This window comes from Vitis vinifera, chromosome 2 (assembly GCF_030704535.1).
Source record: "Vitis vinifera cultivar Pinot Noir 40024 chromosome 2, ASM3070453v1".
Lineage (NCBI taxonomy): Eukaryota > Viridiplantae > Streptophyta > Magnoliopsida > Vitales > Vitaceae > Vitis > Vitis vinifera.
Window position 1 is genome coordinate 19,763,650 of NC_081806.1, and position 25,712 is coordinate 19,789,361.

At 37.6% G+C, this 25,712-nt stretch overlaps 1 protein-coding gene across 3 annotated transcripts; it reads right to left on the bottom strand.

Moving 5' to 3' along the window:
- Window positions 1–261: 261 nt before the first annotated feature.
- On the bottom strand, window positions 262–25,263 carry LOC100256249 (carbon catabolite repressor protein 4 homolog 4). Of its 3 annotated transcripts, XM_010646373.3 has the most exons (10): window positions 25,152–25,263; window positions 23,915–24,015; window positions 22,012–22,052; window positions 7,337–7,386; window positions 4,086–4,155; window positions 3,824–3,945; window positions 3,221–3,351; window positions 2,472–2,622; window positions 2,228–2,375; window positions 262–821 (listed from the first exon to the last, which is right to left on the bottom strand). In XM_010646373.3, exons 1-10 carry the CDS (start codon window positions 25,211–25,213, stop codon window positions 516–518), a joined length of 1,182 nt encoding a protein of 393 aa, XP_010644675.1. In that variant the 5' UTR covers window positions 25,214–25,263; the 3' UTR covers window positions 262–515. The 3 variants fall into 2 exon arrangements, with proteins under 3 accessions (XP_010644675.1, XP_019081071.1, XP_059591011.1); XM_019225526.2 differs by lacking the exons at window positions 262–821; window positions 2,228–2,375; window positions 2,472–2,622; ... (3 more) ...; window positions 7,337–7,386; window positions 25,152–25,263 and adding an exon at window positions 10,748–16,898 and having other exon boundaries at window positions 23,915–23,959.
- Window positions 25,264–25,712: the final 449 nt, after the last annotated feature.

Consider the following 25,712-nt stretch of genomic DNA (forward strand, 5'->3'; position numbering starts at 1 on the left):
ATTTTTATTTTTAAAATATTAGAAATATTAAAAACACTTCTTAGAACTTCTTAGAATCCCAGTAAAACGCACTCTAAGAATCCATCATTTTCTAAGTAACAACAAAGCATTGTTGCAAACTTAAACGAGACAAATCCAAAGGCCAATCCACCAATAAATCTAAAGAGACTTCATTTGTATTCACTCTTTTGTCCTTTTCCCCGTTTTTCTCTTTTCTGTTTGAAAGTGCAGTTCTCTGCTGATCAATGCATGCAGCAAATATTCCCAGCAAAACCACAAAATCCAAATTTTTCAGCTTGAAAATCTTATTTGTTCCATACATTTTGTTCAAAATAATGTAATACATCACTGTAACGAATAAATGAATGAAATATCTAGCAAAAATGTCAACCTGATAACACTATGTTTTTCTGTGTCTCAGTTTCTTGCTACCATTGTCATTTCTTGCTATCAGAAAAAGAGGAACAAGTAGAAGCTTTTAGAGAATGTAAGTGTGACTTACCAAAGTAGAGATTCTATTCCCCGGTAACTTTGAATTCAGCACCAATTGGTAGATGATCACTTGGGTGGTGGTGGTTTGGTAGTCCACCAGCTACATCAGAAGAATCTGGTTCCGGGAGTTCAAGGAAGCTGACTGGTTTGATGTGGCCAGAAGGGGAAAAGAATATATAATCAAGAGTATTGGTGAAGTCAGGAGTGCAGTTTGTGAATGGTGGTTCTCCTCTTGTGAAATCGTATACGCTGCATAAGGGAATAGGAAGCCCGTCCAAACATTCCAGCTGTGGCACTGACGAGTTGCCCGAAACAAGGTACTGGTAGACCTGAAACAGTGAGGATATTAGAATTTATCACAAGAACTCAACTGTCTGCAAACTTCTGAATTGTTTCTCAAAGCTTGCTATTTCGTTGAAGGTTCATCTAGAGCAGGTAAACAATTAAACATGATTTCTAGACAAGCTGTGAATGAAAAATGTTGGATTCTACCCAAGTGGGATCATGAAATCTCAGGTTGGTGCCTTGCTGCTAAAATAACATAAATCCCAGGGGAAACTTCCAAAAGATGAAGAAAGTTAGCATATGATGTAAGGCTATAATGGGCAAAATTTAGTAGCTCTGAGTAAAATTGGGAAGAGAGGAGAGTCTAGGTTGTGCAAGTATGTGCGCAAGTTTTGAACTCTAAGATACATATGGCCGTTGGATCAGACCCATGAAAAAGATGGGTAAAGGCTGAACAGGATAACATAAGATTAAGGTAAAGCTTGAGCATAATAGATCTTCAACCGAGAGGAGATTGAATGACTTGCTACTCAGCAACACTTGATTCAATTACACCCCTAAATTTATTACTGAACAGTTGATTCGTAATGGAAGAAAAACTCTGGCATGTGATCCAATGGTATTTATCAACCCTAAGGATTCTTCTACAGACATCCTGTAAATGGTAGCTTTGCAAGGTAATAAAAACTCTCACCTAGATTCTCACTGTTCATGATATCACGCTACTACTGATCAAAAAAAAGAAAAGAAATGATATCACTCAACTAGTGGAATAGAAACAAAGTTTGTAGCCACAACAACCTTTGCAATGAAAATTCTTTTCAAAAAAATTAACTAGTAGTCATCACTAACTGATCAAAATACAGGGTAAAGATCAGATGCTAGAAAGATGATCTTTAGCTTGACAAGCATTCAGATTTTAAGTTTGAAGTTTCTTAATCAACTTCAAGCCAATTCAGGGTTGCCATTAGCCATCAACTCCTCTTCTAAAACGTAAATCTCCTTAGACAACCCGAGATTCCAACATCAAATCACTTAAAAGCCTGTGTTCCCAATCATTCTCAAAATATCATAAAACAACATCAATTTACTTTCTCTAAAAAAAAAAAATTTTACCTATTTTTTTAATCAAAGTTTTCGATAATAGGTAACAAACAAATTCTTTAGGTGTTTCCAAATGTGTTTCCAAAGGCAGAAATTGTCTTGCAGAACATAGGAAAACATGCCCATAATCTCTCTTTTAGCCTGTCTCTCTCTTCTATTATCTTCTCATTTCACTTTGTTTCTACATCGAAACCCAAGGAACGGACAAACCCAACTATGTAACCAAAGTCACTTCAAATAGCAAGAAAAATAAAGAGAATGAATTAAACCAATACAATGTAGATACAAAAATAGGTAAGCGAAAAAAGAATTTAGATCAACTACAAATATAAGTGTCGAAACAAACCTTATCCCCTGGGGTTGAATTGAAATCACCAGCTACGAGTACAGAAGGCGTACATTCAAATTTGTCTGACACTACTGTTTTAAATTGAGCTAAGCGTGACAGAAGATATTTAGCTTGCGCAAGCTTGACATCAGCCCATTCTGGATCCCTGGAGGAGAAAATTTCCAATATGTAGATTAGATGTACAAAAAAAATAAAACCATAATTAATGTTGTGACAGAAAATGAAAGGGGAACAAACTTACCAATAAAGGTGAGTGTTTGCCACGATAACAAGATGATGAGAAGGATCTTTAAGCCTGAATGCAGCCATGATTCCAACACAATCACGCTTCAATCTCACACGAGGATCATTAGGATCCCCTCGCTCCTCTGTAGTGTTCTGTGGTGATGAACCTGAAATGTTTCAATGAAGAAGTAAGTTGACAGTACGTTTTGCCACTCATTCAGTCTCCATCCTGTATCAATAAGGACTTGAAAAGAGTACTGAATCAAATAGTGACTAGCAAAAGACTACAATTACACCTTAGATATTAGTAATGGTTCGATTATCAAACATTAGAAAAAAAATTTCCAGAAACTGCAATGTATGTGTGAAATTAAAACATTCTCTTGAAATGGTCTGTTTCTCAAGGAGATAAAACATCCCAGGAAAGTTGAACTCTTAGGAAAAAAAACAGGACTAATAAGTAAACATTTTAACTTATGACACATTATCTTTACAATACGAGTGTTTCAATATAATATAACAAAATTAAAATTAAAGCAAATAGATAAAAAATAATTAATCATTCCATGATGTTTGTTCCATTAATTTACTGCATATTGGTATCTCCAACTTTTGTGAAAGGCTGCATTTATCAATCTGTGAAAGTAGCGTATGTTTACTAGAGTTGAATGCATAATTCTCAAACTTCAAGCACAAGTTTGTGGATTTGGCTAGTTTTTAAAATTTGAGATCCTAAGAATTACAGAAAAACAGGACATAAATTACCTTTTTTTGGTTCAGCATCACTATTTGCACTTGCTGGTGTATCACAATGCCTATCATTGCTATATGAACCATCATCATTCAAGTCTACAAGATCATTGTATTCTATTTTCTCCTCAAGGACCAGCTCTGCACTGAATAAGATATAAACAAAAGACGTTTACTAGAATTGCAACTAAAATGGATGATTTTTTTTTGTTTTTCTTTCTTCTTTTACCTCTAAAGAAAAGAGTTAGTGAAGTTAGAAATTCAACAGAGGGATGCTCAGTAAAATTACAGTCACTTCTACTACATTGCCCAAGAAAATGCCAAAGATTAAATTACAAAAGAGTTTGATATCTCAGACAAATTAAGCATCCCTCTTTCACTCCCAACTGACTTTCATGTGAATGATTTGATGTTCTCAAGGAAGCAACTTCACTTCTATGGGATTTCCATTTGTGCATTGGAAAATGGTTAGATTTTCTATACTTATGGCCTGCTCCATTCGAAGCTCCAAGGAAATGGATCAATATGTTCCTCAAGTCTGGTTTCTACATGATTCAAGTTCAAAGCTGCTCATCTTACATGTACTTAGAATCAATGAATAGTTTAGGTTCAGTATACCTATTGTGCTTATAGAAAATCCCACAACCATCATGTTTCTGCCCACTTCTCTGAACATAGATACTTGAATAGCCATTGCTGTCCATATTTCCTTTATAGAAGCTATCATACTCATCTACTTCCTGGGAAATTCGTAATATCAATCAAATAATTGGACAAAAAATGGAAGATGAGGATTGAAGGAACTCAGATAAAAAACAAGCACACCTAAAGAGAAGTACATAGTTTTTTAATTAAGGGGATGCTAGTGAGGAGTACAAACCTGTAGGCAGAGGAAGTCAGCCCCAAGGTTCCTCAGAACGGTCAAAATGGCCTGGGAACGAGCTTTCCACCTGTAAGACGTAATTGAAAAACAATACACTGACTTAAATACAATATTCCCTGCTGGAAGTAACAAATCAACTGACAGAAACCTGGAATCTCACTAGGAGAAAGACTGCAAGAAGTTAAAATCAAGCTAAGTAATTAATCAACTGAAAGAACATAGTTAAACTGCAAAGTAAGCAATTGTCTAAGCAAACTTGAAGACTTCTGGAAACAAATAAAACATCCTTCTATTTTGTTTTTTGTAAATAATGGCCAGTGATTAAACTCTTTTCTTCTTTTTTACTTCTACCTATAACCCTCTGCCACTATGACTCTAATTTCAGAATTCAAGTTGACACCAAACAGCTAGATAAACTCCAAAAAAGTATTAGAATCTAATCTGGAATGGAAAACTAAGTAACATCACTTGACAAAATAGTGCATCCTGCAAGAGTGGCAAATGGGGCTTGCTTCTTAAAGGCCTCCATGTCATCAATTCCCTAAGAAGCATAAGAATTATCCTTCAATTTCTCTATTATAAACCTTCTATCTATGTTGTTTGAGTGGAGTTCTTGGTTGGAGCAAGTCAGCCACTTGGGAAGATAAGGTGTCCAAGTTTGAGGAGATAGCAGAGCAGATTAAGAGGTGAGAGTGGGTAGGAGAGGTGGCAATGGTCCCATATGACAAGCTCACATGTTGCCAAACCTCAGGTTCAATGAGAACAAAGAGAATCGGTGAAGCAAGTTTCAATTCCATCTTCCATTTGTTAAAAAAGAAATTGGTCTTTACAACTCTTGAAAAGTAAGTTCCACCTCCAATCAAATAGAAACTCTGGATGATGACATGTTTCTCTTTAATACTAGAGGGTTCAACCCCCATCATCCCTCATTATTCTTACAAAAAACAAGCTAGATGCATATTAAACCTGCCTCAATGAGCATCCAATGCTAACCATTAAACTAGGATCCTCAAACCAGTCTCAGAGTGCTTAGCGGAGGAAGCCAAGTCATTCCCCCAAAGCCTAGCTCCCCACTTGACCAAGCACAATAGCAATAGGGTGCAAAAGAGCATCCAAGGCTAACCATTAAACCAAGATCCTCAAACTAGTCTCAAAGTTCTTAGTTGAGGAAGCCAAGCCATTCCCCCAAAGCCTAGCTCTCGACTTGACCAAGCACAATAGCAATAGGGTGCAAAATCATGCAGATGATACCTTTGAAAGGTATAGGACAATCATTAGGCAATTGCCATCTTTGATGAACATTGATTTTCATCTTGCAATAAGAATGAATTAGTCTTCATCTTTACATCCATATGGTGCCACCTCCACCAAAAGAAAAGTAGAAGAATCCCCTCATATCTGCTACAATAGCCATTTACAAGTCATAGGCATCCAAAGTTTTCAGGCATCTACCTAAAGGTAAGCATCGATTCCCCAGTATGCAATACTATGGCACCAGGAGAAATGAGGAGGTAGTAAATAGGGGAAAAAAGGTACTGAGTGAGCATCTGGTGCATTTATTGAAAGCTAGAAAATCCCCATGCTCTTATGAGGGAAAGTATAGTCTCCATGGCATTAGGTTGTAAGCCACATGACATAGTATGACAGATCATGTAGAATACGAAAAATAGGACATCAAAATATGTTAAACTAGGTACCAAGTAACTTTTCCATCAAAAGAAAATAATTCAGGATAAGTAATATCCAACCGATAGTAAAATCCAAGTTCCAATTTCCAAGAAAACAATCAAGCTCATATTTCTTATTCTTAATATTCTCTTGGCAACATCATCCAAAACAGTTGGCAAAGAATAGTCCCTCAACTTATATATATTCAGAGAGCTTAGTGTATCTAGAATTATAATATAAATGCCACATTTGTTTCCACCTATTCAATACTATTAAAAATCAAACAATTAATGAAAGAACCGAAGGATTAGCACAATCAAAGCTTCAATAGTTCAAAATGCCATGTACAGGAATGCAAAATACCATAAATACCAAAAACGCATATATGCAGCATACATGCATAACAATGTTAACTGGGATTTCCTTCTTTCAATAATAGGCAAAATAGGGTTTAGTGAGATATGGATTAGCTGGATCAAGTTCTATATCTCCTTTTTTCTTCGTATACGATGTGTAAACTTTTTTTCTTTTAATACAATTCTTATTTTCCCATCAAAAAAAAAAAAAGGTTCTATATTTCCAAGGTTAGGTTTCTGAATGTTGTTTAATTTGCTTTCAACAGATTTTTCTCAGACCTCAAGAAATTTGAGATAGGGCGACCCTATCTCTCACTACTTACTCTTCAGGTGGTGGAGACCATGAGTTTCTTCTTTGATATAATGATAGGACAGTGGAGGGAGGTTTTATCAGCAATTTCAAGATGGGGGGTAGAGCTCAAGAAGATGCTGAGATTTCACACTTACTATTTTCTAATGATTCTCCTCTATTTTTTGTGGAAAAAATAATGATCAATTATTGTATTGAAGTTGGATTCATCTTTGCTTTGAGGTGGTTGCAAGAGTTAAAAGCCAATTTGGACAATAAAAAACTTGAATAAATAAATAAATAAACTATTTCTGATAAAGAATGTGTGAGATATGGATCTATCGGTGCTGAGGATCCATAGTAGGAAGTGTACGTATTGGATATCCCACTGGTAGCCCCATTAAAATTAATTTGGTGTGGAATTCGTCTGAGCAGAGGTTCAATAGAATACTTGCATCTTGGAAAAGGCAATTTTTGTACTTCGTGAAATTTACAAAATATATTACTAAATACTCAGAATTATAAATCTTGAAAAAATAAAAATAAAAAATTGCTAATACGAATTTAATGGAACTGATGCACATAATGGATGTCAGCGGTGGTGGAACCTTATAACACAAATGCAACAAATGCAACACGTCTTAATGTTTTATATATTGACATGCAACACAAATCCAACTCTTATCTCATGTGTGTATATATATATATATATATGCCCTCTCAGTTTCTTCTACTAGCTTTGCCTTCTAAAAACATTAGAAACAAGCAAAATTCAGGGATATTCTGGCCCATGTAAAATTTTAATTATTTCAAAGTAGACCGCATTGGGTTTTTAATAAAGAGGTCTTTAAACTATTATATCAATAGAACCACACATCAGGCAAACATGTACGCAAAAGGCAAATTTAAATTAAAAGTTAAGTTAGAATATCTACTTGAGACAAGGGGATGGAGAGTGCGGAAACAGAGAACTCTTCACATAAACCTACATATAAAATGACTTCGAAGGATTAGACGAACACATTATTGAGAGTGAGTTACAGTATAATATACTATTGAGAACTGCACATAAATAAAAATTAATAAGAACATAAATTATGTTTGCATAACAAACTCAAACTTTATAAAAGATCCATTTTGCCACATAAAATGATGTCATGAAGATTACAGCAATGCCTTCCTAGATTGTCTACACAGAGGTAACAGAGAGCGTATGTATGTCATGCACTAGGTGTTGGACATGAGAGACACCATAAATGACATTCAGTGTGCTTGGTAAAGACTTTTCACAAAAACATTACTTATGAAGTACACTTCACAGAACAACTTACTACAAAGAAAAGGGTAGTAGAGAGCCGTAACAATCAACACATAATTCCAAGGACCCCATGAAGAAAGTAGAACAGACGAGGAAATTCCCATAACACATCAGTCTCCTACAGCTTATATGGTATAGAGCTCAAATCAAAGCCAGCAGATAGAAGTGACCTTTCAAGAAACTAGAATGAGGAAATTTCTATCTTTTAAGATTCTCCACATATGAGCATCCAACTCACATGGCATCATACCACCAAAACTTATACCTAACAACATAAGCTCTCTCCCGAACCAGGTCATCACCAGGCCAGGGAAAACGATACACAGAGGACTGTTCCCACTAATGTATATCCTTCCAAAAGCTAGCCTTATCATTTCCATTAATTTTAAATGCAAAGGTTTCTGTAAATCACTGGAGACTTTCTTGATAGATTTCTAAATGTGTCCCATAAGGTCTGTTCAGGCATCAACAACTCTAATCAGAAACAAAGATACTCGAGGCCCAGTTGATTGATACCAATCCCAAATTAGTTAAAATGTGTTGTTTTTGTTAAATGGATTTCAAATTTTAATAGGTTTTTATAATTTATTTGTGTTAAATAACACTAAGGGCAACAACTAATGAGTGTGACAAACCAGGATACAACATGGAAAAAATTATGTCCGGGGGAAGAGAGCCATTTTAAGCTTGTTAGTTTATTCAAGGCTTCAAGGGTTAGCAACTTAGAATGAACAAAAGGGCAATAAGAGGTAAGCCAAGCCTAAATAGCATGGAACTCTTAAAAGGACCTTACTAGCTTAGCATTCACTGCCACAAAGGAAGCCAAAGGAATCCATCTTTCCATCCAAGCTTTCTATACCTAGATTCAATCCCAAGTGGCAAGAAGAAAATTCCAATGCAAACTAGGTAGATTCATTAAATTCTTAATGCTAGATTTGATGAGATTGGATAGTTGCATTGTGTGAATCATTGGAAGATAACAAAAGATGAATTGAATATATGATTTGAATTGATCTCTTGGATTAAATGACCTAATTTGAAGAGAAATTAGATCCAGACCTAAAGTTAAATCAAAAATCGGTTTAGATAAAAATTTAGGTTTTTAATCTAACTTGGTGAAAATTAGATCTCAACATCTATTCACCATGGAAATTGTTTTTTAGAAAATCCTAACTCCGAGAATTTCATTTCCTATTAATTTTCTTCTATTTCACATTTCATTATTCTTCTCAATTTGAGATCATTGTTAAATTGATTTTTCATCATGAATTTTCAAATCAATTTCACTTGATTACAATCATTTATTCTCCTCTCATTCAAGCCTTAATTACCGTGAATAATCCATCCTAGTGGATGACACCTAAAAACCACTATACGACGGTAGTTTGTACTAAAACCATTTTTGATAGGGTACAAGCTACTCTAATAGTGAATTAGGTTGTAAATTATGTTTTGATCCAATAAACGACGAAAAAGCAAACGATCAATTACCCAAAGACCTACAGCATTGCCCCAAATTTATGCATTCATTAAAGAGAAAAACCTCCATATTATCCCTATTGAACTCTCCCTTTTTCCTTTCTGTTGGGCTTGGCACCGTAGGAACATAGTATTATTTCACTCCCATATCACATCAAAAAAACATGATAATATTACCTATCAAAAAAAAAAAAACACATGATAATAATGGGACTCATAATAGAATTAGAAATTAGGGTGTTCATGATGCAGTTGAACTTCAGTGAGAGACTAATTTACCTAAGATTGTTATTTTTAAAATGTTTTGCTGATGAAAACTTGGAGGACAATTTTCACAGAAGTTGAAGTCCACTTTCAAAAAGCAATCTCCATAGTTTATTTAATTTATTGATCCTGGCATATATGATTACATTAGGGCCTTTTGGTGTGTCTAGGGCTAGAAAATAAAATTATATCAAGGGGCAAAGTTGCCTGTAATTTATTAGGCAGGTGACAAATCTTTGGTGAGTTACAATTTAATAAAGAATTTTCAGTCCCCACCTTCCCCCTCCCTTCTCTTTTCTCCTCAATTCTTCTGCCTCTTTTCTTACCTTTTATAGCTGTATTTCAATTTCCTAGAGGCTTAGAAGATTCCTTTGCAACAATCCATTTTATCTACTCTCTTATCTTCTATAATTTGACATTCTTTCAGCACAAAAAATAAATCCCCTCAACAAATTCATCTTTCCTTCAACCCCTTTAATTTTCTTCCTTTGTTTCTTAAGAAGGAAATATCTTCTCTCTCATTTTGAAGCCTAGCCCCGCAATTTGGGAAAAATAGAAAATTGACTAGGAGAAAGTACATGAAAAAACGTCTAAACAGCTAAAAATGATGAGTGAAAAAGTAAAGCCACATTCAAGATTATTGGCAAACCCACCCAAGAACGAGCATTGTCAATATCAGTTTGTTCATCCAAACAAAGGGGTAGGAACTCTATGAGGGTTGAGTTGTAGAAGAACATCAATCAAATTGAGGTAATGAGAAATAACAAATTACAAGATTTAGTATAGTTGAAATCAAGATGTTAAAATTGATGTGAGTTAAGACATATCATGAGGCCAATACATGGAAAAATGACAGTAATTCAATAGAAATGGTTTGTTCATATACAATTAAAATCATACTTGGCTCTCAATTTGTACAATTTAGGGTTGGGTTATAGGAGTTGGTGTTGTTACACTTATATAGGCCTTTTGTCCTTATTGTATAGCCTTCCTTGTTTTGTGGAGGTTTACTTAGTTACTTTTGATCAGGTTTGTACTTCATGAGGAAGACCTCTCATCCTTCTTATGTTTTTATTATCTATTAATACATTTGTTTGTTTCTGACAAAAAAAAAAAAAACCAATAAGAATTAACACTGTTTAGGTGATGGAACAAAAAGGACTAAGGAATGGCCAAAGATGGTGTAGGTTAAGGTAATGAGAAAACACTCAATTCCTATGATTTTTCTTTTATAGATTACCAAAAAAAAAAAGGGGGGGGGGGGGGGGGGGGGGGGGGAAGGAGATATAAGTATATCAGAAATACAATCTTGATAAAAAGTCCAGAGCTAATAGCTCAGGATAAAGCCTAGTCAAGGAGAATTTTTATAAGCATGTATGCATCATTAAACAAAAATCCAAGGCTGTTAAGAAAGAGCAATATTTATGTGAAGAGAGAGAGAGAAAAAGGGAGAATCCCTAATTATTGTTATTGAAAAACTAGGAGAATACACATTGGACTTGGGTATATATATACATGCTAGTGGGACCCACAATACAGTAAGGAAAGAAAAGGAAAAGGAAAAGTAAATAACCTAAATAACTATACATTATCTAACACTCCCCCTCAAGCTAGAGCATATATGTTATATGCACCAAGCTTGTTACAAATGTATTTAATTCTAGGACCTCTAAGAGATTTAGTAAAAATATCTGCTAGTTGATCATTTGAATTGACAAAACTAGTCGCCACACATCCTGATGCGATCTTCTCTCTAATGAAGTGACAGTCAACTTCAATGTGTTTGGTCCTTTCATGGAAGACTGGATTGGATGCAATATGCAAAGCGGCTTGGTTGTCACAGATGAGCTTCATCTGTTCATCCTTTCCAAATCTCAATTCCCGAAGAAGATGTTTCAGCCATATGAGTTCACATGTTGCCAGAGCCATAGCTCGATACTCGGCTTCAGCACTAGATCTGGTCACTACATCTTGTTTCTTACTCTTCCAAGATATTAGGTTACCTCCAATAAAAACACAATACCCGGAAGTGGAACGTCTATCTGTGGGTGAGCCAGCCCAATCTGTATCTGTGTAACCAACAATTTAGGTATGACCTCTGTTCTCGTACAACACACCTTGGCCTGGTGTGCTTTTGATATATCGAAGAATGCGGATTACAACATCCCAATGGCTATCACATGGTGACTGTAGGAATTGACTAACAACACTTACCGGAAAAGAAATGTCTGGACGAGTAATGGTGAGGTAGTTCAGTTTACCTACAAGTCGCCGATATCTCCCAGGATCTCTTAAAGGCTCCCCCTGTCCTGGTATAAGTTTGACATTTGGATCCATAGGAGTGTCTATCGGTTTACAGTCTAACATACCGGTTTCTTCCAAGATATCTAAAGCATACTTCCTTTGGGAAAGAACCACACCGGAACTAGATTGAGCTATCTCAATCCCTAAGAAATACTTGAGTTTCCCCAAGTCTTTAGTCTGAAAGTGGGTGAAAAGGTGTTGCTTTAGGTTCTGAATACCATTCTGATCACTGCCTGTAATGACGATGTCATCCACATAAACTACCAGATAAATACACTGCCCCGAAGAGTTATGATGATAGAAAACGGAATGGTCTGCTGTACTGCGGAACATGCCAAACTCCTGAACAACAAAACTAAAACGGCTAAACCATACTCGAGGAGATTGTTTCAAGCCATATAGAGAACGGTGTAACCTGCACACTAAACCAAACTCCCCCTGAGCAACAAAACCAAGTGGTTGCTCTATATAAACTTCCTCAGCAAGATCCCCATGAAGGAAAGCATTTTTAATATCTAACTGATAAAGAGGCCAAGAACGCATAGCAGCCATGGAGAGCAATAGACGAACAGAAGCTATCTTGGCAACAAGAGAGAAAGTGTCACCATAATCAGAACCATAAACCTGAGTATAGCCTTTAGCAACTAATCGGGCCTTAAGGCGATCAACCTGACCATTAGGGTCAACCTTAACTGTGTAGACCCAACAACAACCAACTGTAGATTTACCAGAGGGTAAAACAACAAGATCCCAAGCATTGGAGTGTAAAGCAGCCATTTCATCTACCATTGTTTGTCGTCAGCCTGGATGGGAAAGAGCCTCAAGGGTGCTCTTGGGAAGAGAAACAGAAGATATAGCAGAAACAAATGCAGAATAGGGTGAAGATAATCGATGGTAACTCAAAAAATTGTAAATGGGATGAGGATAACGAGTAGATCGATTACATTTCCGAAGAGCAATGGGTAAGTCAGCAGAAGGAGGCAGAGCCGGGACAGGAGAAGCCGAAGGGATAGGAGGTGAGTCAGCAGGTACCGCGGCCAAAGAGGGAGGAACAGCGACACGATGACGGCAATGATAAACCTGAAGTGGGCGAGAAGGCACTGCATCAGGTGGGGAGATAATGGGAAGGGGTAAGACTTCAGAAACAGGAAGAGACTCAAAGGTGGAGAAAAACGGTGAGTCCTCAAAGAAAGTAACATCAGCAGAGAGAAAGTAGCGATGAGTCTTAGAGGAATAACAACGATAAACCTTTTAAAGTCTGGAATATCCCAAGAAGATACATTTTGTGGATCTGGCAGAAAGTTTGTCCTGTCCAGGAGTGAGAATATGAACAAAGCAAGTACAACCAAAAACACGAGGAGGAAGGAAATAAAGTGGTTGGTCAGGGAAAAGAAGGGAATGAGGAATCTGATCGTGTAATACAGATGAGGGCATACGATTAATCAAATAACATGTTGTAAGAACAGCGTCCCCCCAAAAACGAAAAGGAACATGACTATGTAGAAGGAGAGTACGAGCTGTCTCAACAAGATGTCGATTCTAACGTTCAGCTACCCCATTTTGTTGAGGAGTATGAGCACAAGAAGACTGATGAATGATCCCATGTTGGGACATAAATGAAGTAAATGGTGTAGAAAAATATTCTCTTGCATTGTCATTGCACAACACACGAATAGAAATATTGAACTGGGTTTGGATTTCAGCATAAAATTTCTGGAAAATAGAGAATAAATCAACTCGATTTTTCATTAAAAATAACCAAGTACATTGAGAATAGTCATCAATGAAAGTGACAAAATACTAAAATCCTAAAGTAGACGCGGTCCGACAATGACCCCAAACATCAGTGTGGACAAGTTCAAAAGGAGACTTTGCCCGATTATTCAAACGCTTTGGGAACGAGACACGAGTATGTTTCCCAAGCTGACAGGACTCACACACAAGTGACGACAAAGATGAAAATGTCAAAATATTGTATGAATGGCCGAATCCCTTGGCCTTGAGTTTTGTATATTATATATAGACTTTACAAGGATGCTATACATGGAAAGCAAATAAAAGCAAATAAATTCCCGCATGATTCTAGCCCTATACATGTAAACTATAATCTATCAAATATATGCTAACTGTACAGAATAATAAATGGAGAAATAAGAAAACAATTGTGGGCTAAAATAAGGAAACAATTGTGGGCTAAAAAAAGGAAAGAAGAGCAAGTGGTGGACAGCAAGTTGTCAAGTGTGGACAGCAAGTTGTCCTTTGACAGCCCCCCTCAAATTGATGCAGGTTAATCAACAAGCATCAATTTGCTACTTAGCAAGCAATGTCGATGACGAGGGAGAGCCTTGGTGAAGATATCAACAACTTGTAAGTCAATGGAAATATGTGGAAGAGTGATAACACGAGCTTCAAAGGCTTCACGGATAGAGTGACAGTCTACTTCAATATACTTTGTGCGCTCATGATAGACAGGATTGGCCGTGATCTGAATAGCACTTGTATTATCGGCATGTAGAGGTGTAGGATCGGTCTCAGAAAAATCTAACTCCGCAAGCAAACCTCGAAGCCAAATGATTTCAGAACAAGCAAGAGACATCGCCCGGTACTCAGATTCCGTAGATGACTTAGAGACTCTGTCTTGCTTCTTACTTTTCCAATATATCAATGCATCACCTAAGAACACACACCAACCAGTGATGGAGCGACGGGTATACGCACAACCAGCCCAATCAGCATCACTATAAGCAGCAAGGCGAGTAGAATTGCCTGCAGGGAAGAACAAGCCACGAGTAGAAGTGCCTTGAACATAGCGTATGATCCTACGAACAGCAGCCAAATGAAGATGACGAGGAGTCTGAAGGAACTGGCTGACTTGCTGTACAGCAAAAGAAATGTCCGGTCTAGTAATGGTGAGATAAACAAGACTACCCACCAACTTCTTGTATAAACTGGGATCAGCAAGTAAGTCGCCTTCCTCTTTGCAAAGCTTAACATTTAATTCCATGGGAGTATCAACAGAAGTAGCTCCTTGTAGACCAGCTATAGCCACCAAGTCACTCGCATACTTATGTTGATTGAGGGAAATACCAGAGGGACAATGATGCACCTCAAGACCAAGAAAATATGTGAGAGACCCAAGATCTTTCATATGAAAGGACTCGGAGAGATGAGTTTTGAGTTAACCAAGTAAAGCAGAATCGGAACCAGTGATCACAATATCATGAACATAAACCAAAAGAACAACAATACCCATGTTTGATTTCCAAAGAAACAAGGAAGTGTCATACTTGCTCTGCTTGAATGAAAATTGTAATAAAGTGGTGCAGAATTTATCAAACCAGGCCCTCGGAGCCTGTTTGAGACCATAAAGAGAACAACGAAGCTTACACACATGTGAAGTCGGAGAGAGAAACAATCTCGGGGGTGGCTTCATATAAATACACTCTTTAAGATCCTCATGAAGAAAAGCATTTTTTACATCCATCTGATGTAGTGGCCAATCACTGGAAGCAGCAAGAGCTAGAATCGTACGAACAGTAGTCATTTTAGCCACAGGAGCAAAGGTCTCTTCATAATTGACACCATATTCCTGATTATTCCCAAGTGCAACAAGCCGAGCTTTGTAACGATCCAAACTTCCATCAGATCGGACCTTGATTGAGTAAACCCATTTGCAACCCAGAGGAATAATAGTGGGAGGACAGGGCTCAATGTCCCAAGTGTAATTGGCCTCTAGAGCGGCAATTCCTTCCTGCATAGCTTGTCGCCAACAATCATGCTTGGCAGCATATGAGTAGCATGTGGGAATATTAAAATTGGACAATGCAGCAGTAAGGGCTGAAATAGAATTGCCAGAACTGGAAGAGGGAAATCCATACCTATTCGGAGGTACAGACACTCGAGAAGAACGACGTACTGAAGGTGCTGGAGGTACTGCAACTGACTGAATCTGGAGCATGGTAGGATCAAATATCGGGTGAGCCACCAAAAGAGACTGTGGGCGAGAGCATCTCGTATACACAATACCTGGTTGAAAGCGAGAACTGAGTGGATGAAGATCTGAGAACTGCTGCTCAAAGGAGGGGAGGACCACAGTAGAAGAGGATGACACAGTAGAAGAGGATACAGGAAAGAAATGTTGATTTTCAAAGAAAATAACATTCCTAGAAATACGTGTACGATGTAATGTAGGATCATAGCAAACAAATCCCTTTTGACACATATTATATCCTAAGAAAGCACATCGAACAGATTGAGCTGATGATTTATGTCACTCATGAGGAGGTAAATGAACAAAGCATACACAACCAAAAATACGAAGGTGATCATAACTAGGTTGCATAGCAAATAAGCAGAAATAGGGAGATTCCATCTGTAGGACTTGAGAAGGTAAACGATTAATCAAGTGAGTGGCAATTTTTAGAGCCTCTACCCAAAACATGGATGGAATAGAAGATTCTAACAAGAGAGTACGTAGCACATCTAGAAGATGATGATTTTTGCGTTCGGTAACTCCATTTTGTTGAGGAGTAGAGGGACATGAATGTTGATGAATAATACCCTTAGAAGCCAAGAATGCTTGAAACTCAGTAAACAAATACTCACCACCGGAATCTGTGCGTAATGTCTTAATAGAAGTAGAAAATTAATTGTCAACATACGCTAAAAACTCAGTGAAAGTACGAAAGACCTCAGATTTAGAGCGAAGAAAGTAGACCCAAGTAAATCTGCTATGATCATCAATGAGAGTCACATAATATTTAAATTTCTCATGTGAACTAACCGGGGAAGGTCCCCAAACATCACTATGGATAAGATCAAAGCAGTGAGATGCTCTACTTGCATGCAAAGGGAAGGGAAGAGTTTTACTTTTACCAAGTTTGCAAGAATCACACTCGAGATAAAGAAGAACGATCCTTATTATCAGGTAAATCAGAGTTCAATACATGAGATAAGATCTGAGGATTGGGATGGCCTAAACGACGATGCCACACCATACTAAGATCTGAAACATTATTACAAGCAAAAGACTCAATAGAAGAAAGTGGAGAAAAATCTGGAACAGGTAAAAATAGTGGAAACAAGCGCCCCACTTTAGGTCTCTTCGCGATCGGCTTCCCCATTACCTGGTCCTGCACAACACAACCATTACCAGAAAAATTAACAGCACAATTGTTATCAACTAATTGGCCAACAGAAATAAGATTCGTGGAAAGCTGAGGAGCAAGAAACACATCAGTGAACTTAGAAGAGGCATTGCCGATAGCAGCTATGGGCAAAGAGCTGCCATTGGCAGTCTGAATGGAAGATTGACCAGCGTAGGGCCGAACATGACACAAAACAGTGAGATTATTAGTCATGTGATTAGAGGCCCCCGAGTCCACGTACCAGAGTTTAGTGGAATTGTTACCTTGAAACCTCATTGCTGATAATGCAAAAATTAACATCTGTTGCACCATTTCTGGGGTGCAGTAATTTGGTGCAGGAGGTGCAGGAACAGAGCACGCAGCTGAAGGAGAGTCGTGTGCTGCAGAAGTTGCTACAAGAGAGACAATAACCGAAGTTTGAAATGCTTGGGTCTGACGATTCTGGGGGCGAATACGACATTCTTTGATAATGTGACCCTTCTTCTTGCAATAAGAACAAAACTTTTTAGGGCAAGTGGCAGCAATATGCCCATATTCCTTGCAGCAAAAACACTGCAAGTTTTTAGAATGCATAGGTGGTCCGCGTCCTTAGGCAGCATAAGCTACAGTTGCCGTCCTGGAATTGCCATGAGATTGCTCCAGAATAGCTTGAGTACTAAGGCGTTGTTCTTCGCGAAGTAACTCACCAAAACAAATATCAAGAGAGGGAACAGGAGATCTATTTAGTAAAGAGGAGCGGACAGATTCATATTCCGGACGTAGTTTCATAAGAAACTGATCACGCCGGGTAGTCACGTGAATAGTCTGAATAGTTGAGAGAGCGGCAATAGGAACATCCGCTGTAACCAAATCAGCATATTCATGCCAAAGAGTCAAAAATGCCGAGTAGCAATCCTGGATGGAAAGACTACCATGTTGAAACATGGCAATCGCATGTTCTAACTGAAAGCGACGAGCATCGTTATCTTGATGATAAACTTTCTTCAAATAAGCCCACATAGATTGAGCGGAGCGATGGGGCCGCAAGCGAGTGACAATATGAGGCTCCACTGAACTAAGAAGCCAAGACATGATGCGTGCATCAAGCACAACCCATGAAGGAGAAGACCCAACATCCTGAGATTTGTCAAAAGTGGATGGTTTTTCAACATCCGTGCCATCAATATGACCCCAAAGGTCTTTTCCCTTGAGAAAAAGTTCAAACTGAAATGCCCGGGTAGAATAATTTGTGCCTGTAAACTTAACACACAGAGGTGCGGAATCCATAGAAAATAAATAGAACCCGAGACAAAATGATGAACCAAAAAAAAATCCCAAAAGAAAACTGACCCACGACAGCCACAGAAATACCGAGAAAAATGGTTGTGGTTGGGTGCAGAACGGATCAACACAGACTTGACCGAAAGACACGAGAGGCACCTCCGAAACCGAGAAGACAGAAAAGAATTTGAGGGAAGAAAAATTAGCAACCTTGCTCTGATACCATGTCAAAATATTGTATGAATGGCCGAATACCTTAGCCTTGAGTTTTGTATATTATATATAGACTTTACAAGGATGCTATACAAGGAAAGCAAATAAAAGCAAATAAATTCCCGCATGATTTTAGCCCTATACATGTAAACTATAATCTGTCAAATATATGCTAACTGTACAGAATAATAAATGGAGAAATAAGGAAACAATTGTGGGCTAAAATAAGGAAAGAAGGGCAAGTGGTGGACAGCAAGTTGTCAAGTGTGGACAACAAGTTGTCCTTTGATAGAAAAAACTAGGGACAATTTTCTGGAATTTGGATAGACTAGGGTGGCCCAGGCGACTGTGGATGAGGAGGGGAGCATCAGTGGAAATGCAAACTGCAGGTGAAGGCGAGGTGAGGTGATAGAGGCCTTGAGACTCACATCCTATGCCAATCATCTTCCCTGTACTCCGGTCCTGCAAGGTCACAAATTTATCAGAGAAAGTGATAGAACAGTTAAGAGTGCGAGTTATTTTGCTGATGGACATAAGATTAAAATGACACTCAAGGGCATAAAGAACAGAATGGAGAGGTAGGAAAGGGAGAGGATGAGCGAAACCAAAACCTTTAGCCATAGTTTGGGAACCATTAGCTAAAGTAACAGTAGGTAAGGCAGAAGTAGTAGTAATAGAAGAGAAAAGATCCTTATTACCAGATATGTGATCAGAAGCGCCAAAATCTAGAATCCAAGGTCCAAGAGAAGATGTGTGGGTAAGACAAGTAGAAGCATTACCAGTCTAGGCAACAGAAGCTGACTTGGTGGCTTGATAGTGGAGATAGTCGTCATATTCACTGTCAGTGAGGAAAATACCAATGTTTTAAAAACCGGACCGGACCGGCCGGTCTAACCGGTTCACCCGTCGACCGGTCGCTTTTCCGGTCCGATTCACCCTATTGAACCGTTTAACTATTAGACCGGTCACGAACCGCCTAAACCAGCGGTCGGACCGGTGAACCGGTGAAACCGGACGGTTCCAAACGAACCGAACGGCTTAAATTAACTCCTCATTTTGGAAGAATTGCACTGGGCACTGGGCAAAGGGACTTCGGATGCTGGGCCCTGTCTCATTATATGTCAAGGCCCCCACCTACCCAACCATTTTATGGGTTGAGTCCTAAGTCTCCTAAGCCCACAAGTCAAGGTGATGCCTTTTTGTCCTCATTGTGGATAGCTTTTATAGGCACCCATTGAATCTTTATTCTTCTCCAAATCCGATGTGGGATTGCTAACATTATCATCAATGAAAAAAAAATAACAAATCTCCAACCCAACCAAGAGGTTTTGAACCTTAGACCTCAAATTCCTCTATCAAACTGGGACTCCACTCGGCTACATACATTTTGCTACCTAATATGCCAAACAAAACAATATATATTTGATTTTAAAATATTTTATAATATCAAATAAAAATAATATAATATTTTTAAAAATAATAAAATTAGTTTAAATTTTCATTTTTAATATATTTAAATTTAAATATTATACATATTTCATTTAATAAAATTTAAAATATTAATATGATTTAATTTGATAATATTATTGATTTTTAATTTATTCATATATATTTTAAAATTTTTATAATTATTTTTAATTTTAATAATATATAAATTATATATTTATGACGTCACCGGTTCAATAGCGGTTCGACCGCCGGTCCGACCAGTGAACCGTGAACCGGTAACTTTTCCGGTTCGATCACCGGTCCGGTTCTGAAAACATTGGAAAATACCCTGAGATGTGGAGGAACTGGGAGGCTGAGGCGACTGAAGATCAGATGACTGGGCCACGTGGGCAGTGCGGGGAGGCCGCCCATGTAACTGATAACACCGATCACGAGTGTGGCCAAGCTTATTGCAATAGGTGCAATGAGAACGTTGGCCTCTACCTCGGTTACCACTGCGTCCTCCTCGAGAGTTAGTTTGAGAAACTAACACAGAAGAATCTGAAGTGTTATCAGATGGCAAAGTCTGAGTGGAGGAGATACGGAGGAGGCGAGCAAACACATCATCCAAGGATGGAACGGAGGAACTGCCAAGAATCTGATCGCGGACGGTCTCGAGATCTGGACGAAGGTCAATAAGTGTAAGAACCATGAAAAACTTGTCAATTTGTATGCGTTGATCCCCAACATCAGTAGTAAGAGGCATCACGGTCAAGAATTCCTCCTTAAGAGAGGCAATCTGGCCAATATAAGTAGATAAATCTATGTCTTGTTGTCTGACATTGACAATAGAAGAAGCCACCTTATAAAAATGTTGGATATCATTCGTGTATAACCCTTTCGCCTGATTCCAAAATTTAAAACATGTTTTGTAGGCCCGAAGATGATGCAAAATCTTAGGATCAACTGATTGCCATAATACACTACATAACTGTACATCTATCTTCCTCCATTGTACTTTGTCAACCTCAGGGATATCCGCCTCCTGCGTAACAAGGTGATCCTCATAACCTTGACCCATAAACCAAAACTCCACAGAGGCAGACCAGGACAAATAATTTTCACTGCCAACCAATTTCTCCGAAGTAATCATAGGAGATCCAGATATGACAGAGGAAAAAGTGGAACTTTTAGTAGTCATATCTACTTATCTGGTGAATGAAATACGTTTGGATCGAAGAGAGCCCTAATACGGCTTATTGCGGACTTCCTAAAACACGTGCAAGGCTCGGGGTGGAGAGGAAGTCACCGGAGGTCGCCGGAAAGGCGGTTTAGAGGGCCAGCGGAGACAAAAAAACCCCAAAAAATGCACTTTTAGGGCTCAGATGACACAAGCGCAGATGGAGGGTGGCTAGACGGCGTCAGGCGAGGCTAGAGGTGGAAGTGCGTGGCCGGAAAGTGTCTCACGCACCCTCACGCGCCGACGCATGAGATTCAAGCCGCCGGCAAAGAGACGCGTGTGGCTGGCGCGTGGCTGGGATTCTTCCTCCGGTGCTTTGAGAAAAGTTGAAGATCTCCTCTTTATGCACCTGATGGTATGGTCGGTGTCGGAAAAGGACTTCGCCGGAAGTCGCCGGAAAGGTCGCCGGAAAATTCGCCGACGGTGAGGGTTTTCTAACGGCGATACGGTTGATCGGAAGCTTTAGGAGATGGGAAGGGTGACCGGAATGAAACACAGTCACTAAAAGATTTCCCAGAATGGATTCACAGATAAACCGGAAATAATTAGGGTTTTATTTTCTCCCTAGGCTCTGATACCATGTGAAGAGAGAGAGAGAAAAAGGGAGAATCCCTAATTATTGTTATTGAAAAACTAGGAGAATACACATTGGACTTGGGTATATATATACATGCTAGTGGGACCCATAATACAGTAAGGAAAGAAAAGGAAAAGGAAAAGTAAATAACCTAAATAACTATACATTATCTAACAATTTACAACAAACTGACTAAATTAAGGTGCCATATAGAATGCCTTACATCTTGCCCCCTTATAAAATAAATACTTGACACCAATGAAACTCATTATTTCACCAAATACCCCATAAGCAATGATGTCGATGTAATAAAGGAAGAATAAGTTACAACATTAAGGTCCATAAACTTTAACGAACTGTTGATGATAAGTTTCTCATACCTGTGCCAAAATGTTATAAGAGACAAGACTGAATCTGAAGCCTGCAATATCAACATTCAGCATGACATACCATAATTGTAAATCACAAACATAAAAATTGTGGATCTTTTATATTTCTTTCTAACAGAATGCAAGTGGACAAAGTAATTAAATTCATTCATGGTTTTAAAAACAAAGAAAACGGGAAAAGGTTCCAAGTGGACAAAAGGAGAACATAACAATATCCAACTTGCACTTTTATAATAGACAAAATTTTAGTCATTTGGTAATGAGAAAATAAAACAGGAAGGGAAGGACTTGGTCTAAGTGTAAACTAGCATCAAGTGATACACAATATAAACAAAGAAGGCCAAAAGAAGACAGAAGTATAATAGCAGTTCTTTCTCCTTTGACAATGAGGACAATAGTCCTCCCAAAAGTTTGAGCCCTGCCAAAGCACCCACGCCAAGGTGTTCATTTTGCTATTGGCTGATCTACAAGCCCCAGAAGCATTGATGCCTAAGGAAGAAAATCTAGCTATGACCGACTTCATGAAGTGGCCATATCTCTAATATCCACAACTCCTACCCTTAAGAAATTAGTGCCATCAGATGCCCCTCAATGAAGATCTGTCTCAAAGCTCAAACAAGGTGGCTTTTCTAAGGCCTTACAACAAAGGCAGGGTCTCAGCTTCCACAATGAAACCATCATCGTTGGTCTGGAGTAAGCAAACGGCCTTGCATTCAAGATCCCTACTGATACCCCCAATTCTCACGCAGACTGAATTTCCCAAGAATGACTATCAAGGTTGAGCTCAAGACAACTCTAGGGAGGATTGCTTGACAGGAACAAAAACCAAGTTCTCTGCTCCTAATGGTAGCTTTCAAGGTCCTCCAGTTAGACAAAATAATAGTAAAACTCCATCAAAACTATCTTAACCAACATACATAGAGAGGACAGGAAAAGGACCTTATATCAGACATCCCCCACAGAATTCTCCCTATCTCCAACAACTTTGGTTTTCCTCTCAATCCCAAATAATCCAGATAACAGTCATGACAACACCGTTACATAAGGTTTTGTATGTCCAGGTTTCCAGCATAGCATGTATTTCTTTAAAGGCAAGCCAAGGGATATCAGTTAAAAGAGTTTTCAACCAAATTTCACAAAGGGTGGGGGGGTGGCAATGACGAACTCTGGTCAGTTGACTTACTGCTTCTTCTACACTTAAAACATACATATGGACAAACGAATTTGAGGTGTTCTAGCATAATTATTACCAGTGCTCTCTTTCTTGTGTGCCATAGCCTAAGCGAATGGCCCGATTTTAGGAGAGATATTGGCCTTCCTTATCAAGTGGCTAGGATGAAAGATGCTTCGAAAATATAAATCTCCCACTATCATGAAGTGTCCAACAACTTCCATCCCAGTAACCAAACAAGATAACAATTTCCAATGAGAAGGTCATTTCCCCATCCAACAAACATGAAAATGAAGGGGAAGGGAATCAAAATAAAATAAAATAAAAATGTTAAAAAAATCCCAAAACAGTGCTGATGACCTCAAAACAAAACCAGGAAAAGAGATGATTACATAATTTCCCAGCCTAAATCTGCCATTTTCTATTTCCACTGCATTTACTGTTTATATTAGTAAGCATACGACAAAAATAAATAAAATGAAATAAACAACTAACACCAAAGCTAAATAAAGATTCTTTCCAGCATTTGAAATAAGAAATAGAAGCTAATTAGCATTTAATCAAGAGAAAATATATGAATAATTAAAACACACAAGAAATATAAAAAGGAAAATACATGCATCCATGCACCAAAATCCAGATAGGGACACTGAAAATACTCCTAAAAGCCATACAAAATGAACTACAAGAATAAACCAACACATCTGGAGAATGTATACACACCATCAGGGATACTTCTTGAATTAATATCAACCCCTTCCACAGAAATGAATTTTGGGATTATCGGTGCAGCTGCAGTGCTCATTTTGCTCAAACGAATCCTGCTGCAGATTCAAACAGTAAAACATAATGTTAATAGATAGAGATATTGTCATATTTCCTTTTAGAAGCTTAAACATCGCAACTCGTAAGTACCATCATCCACAGTTTTTCTCTATTATAAAAAGAAAAAACAAAAATCAAGTTAAGCAACCTCTTTCATTTATAGAAACCCAATGAAGGTTTAGATTTTCACATAGTGTTCTTGAAATGGTTCTTTAACTGCTCAGAAACTATGTGAAAAGAAAAAGAATACTCCAAAATTATAGTTGCCAACATATACCAACCCAAACCCAGCATATTATAAGATCCTAAACATTCACTTCTCCATGATCGGAATCCAATGAAACATTTTCTAATGGAGCAATGATTTTATTTTCTAACTCAAGTGGAACCATAATCTTGGTCTTCAATAAGTATTGCTTGATTTTAACAACCAATAAATTAATTTTGTAGCTAAAGCACTCTTCAGGCTTAAAAGTACAATTGGCAACTCTGTGAAATCCTCAAAAAATTACATTATTATTTTGAAATATGTCCGAGGAAAATCACAGCAGAGTTTTCTTATTGGAATCTCCCCCATTCGAGAATTCTAACTATCCTCTGTTCGGTTTCTGAGAAAGCCAAGGAAAAATCTTTATCCTCCGTGTGCTCTTCCAAAGTGAATAAAAGAGCTTAATTCTAGCTTAGCTTGCCCGGTAACAGTACAAATGGGGTAGAAAATACGAGTCGCAAACTTTCCTTTCCTTACTCAACCCCAAACAGAGCATTTCTCGAATAACAACTTCCGAGAGCATGAAATGCAGTTATCAACATCGGGACACCAAATTCAAGTAAAAACACAAAAGATTCAAATCACGCCCATTTGAGAAAACCAATTCTCCTATGTTTGGATGCTGAGAAGCCCAAAGAAAATTTAAAAAATAAAATAAAATATATGTAACTAACCCAGATAACTGAAACTTCGATTTTCTTTCTCAATAGCCAAACATAGCATTATTCTGAATCAAGATTGCCAAGACCATACAGAAATAGCTTAAAAAGAAAAGGATTAAATATTTAACCATTCCTAACTTCCCTCTATGTATTCATAGCTCATTTTCTCGGGAAACAAACAGAGCGTGAAAAAAAAAAGAGGTACCTTGAGATGGAGAAAGAAGGAGAGAAGCGAGGGAGCACAAAAACACCTCCCTTGAGTAGCATTTGCTATTTATCATCTAAAACCCTTGTCAACATTTCAAACTTCAATTTATATGGTAATTTTGTCGAAACTTTTAATATTTTTAATACTTAAAAAATTTTATTATTAAGAATTTGTTTAATAATAATTCTAGAAATTATTTTTAATATTTTTAATACTTAAAAAATTTTATATATTAAAAATGCTAAAAACATTCTTTTAGAATCACTTTCAAACACATTTTAAATATTAAAAATATTATAAACATTTTTTAAAATCATTATCAAACCCATTTAAAATATAATAAAAATTTGTTTGACAATGATTCTAAAAATACTTTTAAACTAAAAAATATTTTTTTTTTTAAGTATTTAATAAATTTTAGAAAATATTTTTAAAAGTCTAAAAATTCATTGATATTATTGAAAAATCACTTATAATATTTTTTTTTAAAGAAACATTTGATAGAGGATGGTTTTGAAAACACTTTCGAAGAAAACCCTTTTATTAAAAATACTTCAA